Source organism: Aphelocoma coerulescens, chromosome 2 (assembly GCF_041296385.1).
Source record: "Aphelocoma coerulescens isolate FSJ_1873_10779 chromosome 2, UR_Acoe_1.0, whole genome shotgun sequence".
Classification (NCBI taxonomy): domain Eukaryota; kingdom Metazoa; phylum Chordata; class Aves; order Passeriformes; family Corvidae; genus Aphelocoma; species Aphelocoma coerulescens.
The window spans coordinates 102,445,312-102,453,176 of NC_091015.1; the positions used below are offsets into that span (position 1 = coordinate 102,445,312).

The window sequence follows — 7,865 nt, forward strand, 5'->3', positions numbered from 1 at the left end:
GAAACATGCATATGTTCCCATCACCTTTTCTACACATATTCATATATATATATACAAATATGTATTTGTACATATGTGTGTATTTAAAGCTTAAGTATAACGGAACAACTCAGAAGGAATTAATTTATGCAAAGTATATATTTGCAACATATTTACATTGCTTTCTCATTTTATGGTCTTAGCTCTACTAGTGAAATTAGAACTTTCCTCATTTTCCAAATAACAAATTATTATTTTAAGGGAAATGAACGAAAACACAATGTTGTTGCAGACTAGTCTGTTTTTATTTACAATTAGAGATATAAATTAGTAAAGAATTCTTGTTAAACAACCAAAGATTGTATAACCATCAACGTTTCAAATAAAAACCAGGCAAAATTTATTTACAAAAAGTTCAGATTCCATTGCAATACAACTTGCATAAATTACTAGAAGCTTTATATCGTTACAAAAATAAATATCAAATTTGTTTCCACTTTGTAAGGACTCAAGTTCTCCAATCACGTCTTTATTATCTCTACTGTATACATCTTTTACAAATAAATTTTACAATAAATCCTATCACACCTATCGAATAGATACCGTGGCAATGAAGTGATCAATTCAAGATATCCTGAGAAAAACAGATCTGTTTTCAAAAGTCACACATACATTGGGGAAACTATACTATACCAGCAAACTCACATATGTCCAACAAAATTCTGGTTTAATAATTAGATTCTGAAGATTTAATAGTGCTCTGTGGTCTTCTTTTATACAGTGGCACCAGATGTGATCCGGATTTAGAGATTTGTTATATATATTAGCTCGGGGAGAGATGATGGCTTGCTGACTTTTTTCAAAGCAATTGTGACACCTACCTGTGGACCAAGGAAAAAACCAGATCATCCAAAAATCCTTCAATTAAACTCTAACACCATTAAACGGGGTGGGCGGGAAAGGAAGTAAGGCAAAATTCTTTCTCGTCTAATTTATTCTAACAAAAATAAAAGTTAGTTGAAAAATATCGGCAAGGCGATTTTTTGTTGCTGTTTATTTAGCTCTAAATAGCAGAAGTATTCAGAGTGCCTTTGCTAGCTAGGCAAGAGCCAAGTCACAGATAACATAACCTTGCTTAAGATTCATGTCGTTCTCTTACAATTGTCCCTTTTTTTTTTAAATACGCAGTCACTGCGTGAAGCCCCACTCAGGATGTGCAATTTTAGCACTGCCACGTGAGCACAAGTGCTCTGTTTTTAAATAACAATACCTTCAAAGGTATTTTTTTTCCCTAAAGATTTCTTTCCGTAATGTTTAAGTAGTCTCTATGCTTTGCCTTACACAAGCAAAAAGTATGCAAAGTGAGGGAACTGTCTAACCTAACTTGAAAATTAAGACAAACTCCAGAAAGGTCATCATAAGAGATTTCCGAAAACAGCAGAAAAAACACTGTTTTACTTTGTGATCAAACTCTCAAGTAATGAAGCAAGAAATTAACCTTAAGCAAGTCTAGAACTGTGCAGCCCGTCTCAGACCTGATGCCAAATGATCAGTGTAATAGAAAATGTTCTCACTTACTTGCATTGCTGTGTGATTGCACTTCTATAGGTATGGTTGTACTCCTACTGTGCAGACTTCAGTGGCATCTGTCAAAATATAACCGTCAGTTAGTCACAGGACACAGCCAGCTAACTAGATTATACAGTCTGTGTAGGTCCCAACCCTCACTGGTGCAGAATTCGTAGCTAGATCCTTTAAAAGACTAGTCAATGTTTTATATTTGCCTGTATCTCGAGTATTTTTGTAGAATAAGATGACAACCATTAGTGCAAAACATTTTCGAAAAAAAAAAAAAAAAACCCAAACGAACCAAGAAGCAACCAGTTACAAAAAATGTTACGCTTGACGTAATTTCACGTCCAAGGTCAGCAATTATCTGAACCCAAAGCTGAAAAAAACCCCGTGAGAATACTGGAAACAAAGAGAGTCAAACCAGTTTGTCAGGAAAAAAAATTACAGGCAATGACACCAATGGTCTGGATAGCTTTGTGCGTAGTTTCCCTTTTTTTAAAAAAAAGTACTGTTTAAAGCTGCGCCTGCAGCCTGTGAGACTGATCTAAAAGTCGCCTTTTACATTTCCTCTTGCGGTTCTTAGGGGTAGGTACCGATAGGACGGCGACATGCCGGTTTTAATCCCCAGATTATACGAGTGCCCATCTTCGCTCTGGCAGCGGTGGCACTGAACTCGCTGTTTTCTCCAGAGAAGGTTTCAGTATTTTCAGCGCATAGGGGACGTCTACGGGTCGGGGAAGGAGGACGAGGGAGAAAAGGGAAGAAAGCAGCAGAAACAAGTCACCTACCTTTCTTAGAGTCATAGCTAGAGGGCCTATAATGTTGTTCTAGCTGGTTAGTGATCGTTTTCAAAGAGTCACTGCTCTGTTTGTGGACAGAGCTGGCATTTAGGACAGTCTGACTTAGTCCCTCGTTTGAAGCCACTGCTGAGGAGCTGTATCTCAGGATGCCCTGGCTCTGCAGAGCGTTAAAGTTCCCATAGTTTGTATAATTGCTATAAAAAGGTGAGGTGTAATAAATATGCCTCCCCAGGAGGGAGGAGGGCGAGTAGGCAGCGCTGTGCGGGGCGGAGGCGGGGGTGGCCGAGGAGAGCGGCGCAGCCTGGCAGCCTTGGCCCAGGGTCTGACTCTTGAGGTCCGAGGTGGCGATTTCGGCCAGAGACCAGAGCTTGGGCTTGCTGGCCGGCGTCGGGGGGCCGGGGGAGGCGCGGGGGCCCAGCGCCGCCTTGCTGGCGCTGCGGGCGGCGTCGGCGTGCGGGTGGCCGAGGAGCGGGGCCTCCACGGCCGCCAGCGGCGAGGAGGTGGCGGGCTTGGCCGGCGGGTCGCGCTCCCCGCCGCCGCCGTCGTCCTCCTCGATGTCCTCGTCCTCATCCTCGTCCTCGTCCTCGTCCTCCTCCTCGATGTCCTCGTACTTGTCTTTGCACTCCGAGCCCGACTCGCAGAGGGGGTCGCCCGCTCGGCAGGGCAGCTTCTCGCCGTCCGATTCGGCGGAGCAGGAGTGGTCCGTCAGCGAGTCGACTTGCAAGCTGATCCCTGCGGGGGCCCGCCGGGCACAGAGAGGCAGTCAGGAGGGCGGCAAAACAGAGCGGGAGAGAACGAGCCCGGCCGCCACCGCGCCACCGCTGCGGACAGGGGGGCTCAAGCCTTCCCGGCCTTTTCCCATTCCGAGGAGCATCCATCCCCACGGGCTGGCTCCTCCGCGGCGCCCCCCGCACCTCCCCGCTTAGCCCCTCACGGCGCAGCCAGCCGCCCCCCGCCCGCTGAGACACTGAGCGGCGACAAACGACCGGAGCGGCCGGAGGCGACAGGACGGGACAGATTTGGGGGTCGCTTTTGTTAAATGCCGCGCCCCCGCTCCTACCCCGCTGCCCCGCTCCCGGGGGAACTCGACGGGGCGGGATGGAGCCACCCCGCCGGGGCCGCAGTCACCCCGCGCCTACCTTCGTCCTCCGCGGAGGTTTCGTTGCTCTCGGGCATCTTCTCGGGGCTCTCCTCCTTACTCCTCGCCCCATCGCCTTCGTCGTCGTCCTCGTCCTCGCTCTTGTTCCGAGGGGCCCAGGTCATCTTGTTCTCCTTCTTGAGCCGCCGGCGGGCGTTGGCGAACCAGGTGGAGACCTGGGTGAGGGTCATCTTGGTGATGATGGCCAGCATGATCTTCTCGCCCTTGGTGGGGTAGGGGTTCTTGCGGTGCTCCTGCAGCCAGGCCTTCAGCGTGGCCGTGGCGTCGCGGGTGGCGTTCTTCCTGTACGCGGGGTCGTTGAGCTGGTAGGGGTAGGCAGGGCTGCCGTACGGGTGGTAGCTGATGGCTCCGGTCATCCCCGTCGTATGGGCATCGTAAGGGGAGCCCTGGACAGAACAAAACGGTGGGGTTGGCAATTTGTTATTGCTGATAGCCATTAGTGAGTTGTCAAGGCGAGATCGGCGGTTATATTTGTATTTCCCCGGGATGGTGTCTTGTATCCATATTCTATGAGGGGGAGTAGCAGCACCCAAAGGCCATTAAGTTACAATTCCCCCCCTCCTTCCCCCGCCCAGCACACAGACAAGCACACGCGCTTAAAATCGGCGATGTTTTAATCTTTCTGACTAATTTCACCCTCTTGTAATTGAATATTTCCCAATATAATTTTTGAACCGGGTAGACATTTTAAAGGCCCTACAGGTAGTGTCTTGATATCAACATTTCTCTCAAAGGTTCAAAAGATGTTTCCTTTTTCGCTATAGAAAATACAACAAAGCCGCCACTTAGCAATTCACTGCACTAATGCATTGCAAATCCAATTTGCAAATCAGAAGATATGCACCGTTTCGAATTGTTCAAATGCGATGTAATTAGCATTTTAATTCGCTCTTTAACGTTTAAATTGCGCTTATTTAAGTCTGCATAATGCAAGAAAAGTTGAAGATATTGCTAAGAAACTCGCTAACTTTCAGCACGTCTCTGAACCCCGCAGATCGGAGAGTCACAGGCTCAACATCACCCAGTATCCCGCATAGTTCACAACCTCGCTGCAACTTCCAGCCACTCGCCTACTGCTTCTCAACAGGAAAAACAAGAGAGACCCTCAGATCTTTTATACCATAGATCTTTTATACCGAATAAAGACTGCACGACAATTTATGCACTGTATTATGAACAGACGGAAAGGAAGTAGTTTCCCTGTCACTTTGCAGGGAGACCTAACTACCCCGCTAACATGCTCTCCTAGGATATCGACAGCGGCTCTAGTCTCAAATTCCGGGCACAGGTCTTTGTGTGTACGGACTAGATATGTGTCTGACTCTCTGTGTGCGTGCGTGTTTATAAAACTATATAACCATCTAGACGTGCAGTTTATTTATGTAGTTTATGGTTTTATTTATATACTTTATGCACAGAGCACACACAACACGCAATTGCAACTGCTCCTTAAACTAATAAGAAGAAAGTGAAATCCGAAACTGCGGCCACCACGACCATCTTGGGCTTAAGCGAAGCTCACAGATCGCAAACAGATGCTCCTTTTCATTTCCAAAATCCAGTTAAACCATTAGCACAAAACACACTGAAAGTAAATAAAACCACACGGGGATAAAGACCGCAGCGCCTCTAAACACCGACTTAAAAGAGAGAGAGAAAAAAAATTAGGGGAAAAAAAAAGAAGAAAAAGGAAACCCTCCCCTATGCCATCAAAGCGAAAATAAAATATATATATTAAAAAAAAAAAAAAGAAAAAAAAAAAAGAAAAAAAAAAAGGAGGAAAACAGGGGACACACACGAAAACAGTGGGAGAACGAAAGCATCCAACCCAACCCAACTGACTGAGACCATCCGTATTTTCTTAACCAAAGCGCCCTCCCGGCTCCTCAAGCCGCGCGGAGAGCCCGGGACCCAGGCCTGCCGTCACCGCGCTCGGCTGGGAGGCGAAGCGGCACCCCGGCCCCGGCCCCGGCCCCGGCCCCGGCCCCGGCCCCGGCCCGCCTCTCCGCTCGCCTCCGCTCCGCTCCGCTCGTCCCCGGCCGGGCTGCGGGGCGGCACGGAGCGGTGCGCGGCCAGCGCCGGCAGCCCGGAGGCAGCGGCGGTGCGCGGTGCCCGGTTGTGCGGCGTGGTGTCGGGGGCTGATGGTGAGTGTGTAAGGAGAAAGGCTGAAGATGATGAGGATGAGAATGCGGATACTAATGAAGAAGGAGAGGGTTTCTCTTCGGTAGTTACCATGTAGGAGGGGAATCCCGTGGCGGGGTCTGTGGAGTACTGGAGCGGGCTGGTGAAGCCTGTGGCCGCCGCCTGGGCGGTGAAAGCTGCCGATCCCGGGTAAGGGCTGAACGCCGATCCCGACGAAGACCTGGCCAGCTCCTCGCTCCTGGGGGCCGCCAGCGCCGACGCCCCGTACGCCGGGCAGGAGTACAGAGCCAGCGAGCCGGGGGGCTGGTAGAGGTAACCCTGAGGATAGGACATGGCTTGCACTGGCGTGCACAGGAGCAGGGAGGGGGCGAGGGTGACCGGCCCTGCTGCTGCCGCTGCTCCTGGCGCTGCTTTCGTGCTCTCCCTCTCTCCCGCCCGCCCTCCCGCTCCCTCCCTCCCGCCCTCCCTCTTTCTCCCTCCCTCCTTCTCTCTCTCTCTCTCTCCCTCCCTCCCCCCCCCCCTCCAGTTGGCTCTGTGCAGTTATGTAGAGAATCGGAATTGTTATAGGCGCCCCCCCATGCGCACCCGATCAGAATAAAAACAAACAGGAGGGAAAAAAAAGAACCCCCGAAAGGAAAATTAGTAGGAAAGGTCAGAAATCTATCCGGGAGGGGAAGGGCATCTGGGGGAGATGGAAGAGGAGAGGGTTAATAAAAAAAAGAAAGAAAGAGAAAGGGAAAGAAACAGGAGAGAGGAGGACAGAGAGGGGGAGAGAGAAGCGAGCCCCCGAAATCAGAAAAGTGGCTGCTGCATATGGAGTTCTCCCAGTCAGCCAGCCAGCTCCCCCAGCGCCTGCGAGCCCGTATTTTGGGGGAAGTATAGAGTCTGGAGTGAAGAGTTGAGGGAAGCAGCACTCGAGTTTCCGAGGGACATTGGAAAACAGAGCTGTCCGTCACCGCCGCTCATCTGCATAGCCCGGCGGGCCCGCCCCCTCCCGCTCCGGCCCCGGCCCCGGCCCCGGCTCCGTCTCCTCCCGCGGCCGGCAGGCAGGCAGGGAAGGCAGGCTTTGTAATGCAAGGCAGCCTCTCCGACTGCGAGCACGCTGCTGAAGCCAAAAGATGATACTGTTCATCAGCTCCTGTTCGGACTCGCGGAGCCATGAACATTCTTTCGCACACTCTCCATTGCACACCCTCTCTCCCTCTTTCTACAGCCACAGGGGCAACAGAGAAGGATGTGTGTAATAGATATCTGCATCCCCTCCCGCACGCACTCTCCGAAGCGCTGCAGGAGCGCACACGCGTGTGAGATGTGTGCGTTCGCACGCGTGTGTGCGCGCAGGGCCGGGCGCGGCGGAGCCGGGCAGCGCGCAAGGGGAGAGCGAGCACTTGATAAAAGTACTGCCCTATATGGTAGGGAGAAGAGCAACTGCTCAAATCAGCAGATCCAGGATCGCACTGTTCCTGGCAGCGTGAACTTTACAGTTTTATAAATTGCCACAAACAGTCAAGATCTAGTCATGGAAAGTGTTTGCACATGAAGGAAAAAAAAAAAATCCCACCATCTTTCTTTATTTCTATTCTTCGCTGGTGCGTGGGGGAGAGGCCTGGGTGACTTCTTCCGGGGGGCTATCTGCTTCCCCCCACGCCTTCCTCCTTTCTGAAGATTTATCTCCCGGAATATAGTCTCTATGTAATTAATTTCTTCTGCCTTCTCCCTTCGGCCCTGGACACTCTTAGCTTCCATCCAGTGCCAGAGCTGCTCCGGCCCGGCCGCAGGACAAAGTGGAAGCACCGCTCTTGTGTCCTCAGTGCAAGCTTAAATACGCACATCTATGTGCACATTGCTTTAATGGTTAGTCCTGAGCGTCCCTTCAGAAGCCGGCGGCGAGCTGCCCGCACTCAAGCTCTGCCCTCTGCCTCCCGGGACGAGGCGCGGTGCCGGCGATCGCCTGGGCCGGTGTCCCCATATTGGCGGTGGAGCCGGGGCTCCCCTCCCCAGGCACTCCTCCAGTCCGACAGCCTCGGGGCACGGCGCTGGGCCCTGCCCGTCCCACCAAGCCGCTGTCGGGGGCCGAAGCGTGCTAGGCCGCTCCGCGCATCCTGGTCCGCACCTGCGTCCCGCAACACCGCCGCCGTCCGTGCGGAGCAGCATCAGGGTCAGTCCGGCAGATAGGGCTGCAGGTCTGGAAGCCACCGCGCTTACCCACAAGC

At 51.4% G+C, this 7,865-nt stretch overlaps 1 protein-coding gene across 1 annotated transcript; it reads right to left on the minus strand.

The window, feature by feature from the left end:
* Window positions 1–355: 355 nt before the first annotated feature.
* On the minus strand, window positions 356–6,076 carry IRX2 (iroquois homeobox 2). Its single transcript, XM_069004218.1, has 5 exons — window positions 5,743–6,076; window positions 3,491–3,896; window positions 2,340–3,083; window positions 1,558–1,625; window positions 356–860 (listed from the first exon to the last, which is right to left on the minus strand). The coding sequence occupies exons 1-4, from the start codon at window positions 5,983–5,985 to the stop codon at window positions 1,582–1,584; spliced, it is 1,437 nt and encodes a 478-aa protein (XP_068860319.1). The 5' UTR covers window positions 5,986–6,076; the 3' UTR covers window positions 356–860; window positions 1,558–1,581.
* Between the last annotated feature and the right edge of the window lie 1,789 nt (window positions 6,077–7,865).

What these genes read in the sequence shown, in the direction of transcription:
- IRX2 (XM_069004218.1), bottom strand. Translation starts at nt 5,985, where the DNA reads ATGTCCTATCCTCAGGGTTACCTCTACCAGCCCCCCGGCTCGCTGGCT. An exon ending in CGGGATTCCCCTCCTACATG is followed by an intron (nt 3,897 to 5,742) that starts GTAACTACCGAA and finishes TGTTCTGTCCAG; the next exon opens with GGCTCCCCTTACGATGCCCA. An exon ending in TAGCTATGACTCTAAGAAAG is followed by an intron (nt 1,626 to 2,339) that starts GTAGGTGACTTG and finishes ATATTTTGACAG; the next exon opens with ATGCCACTGAAGTCTGCACA.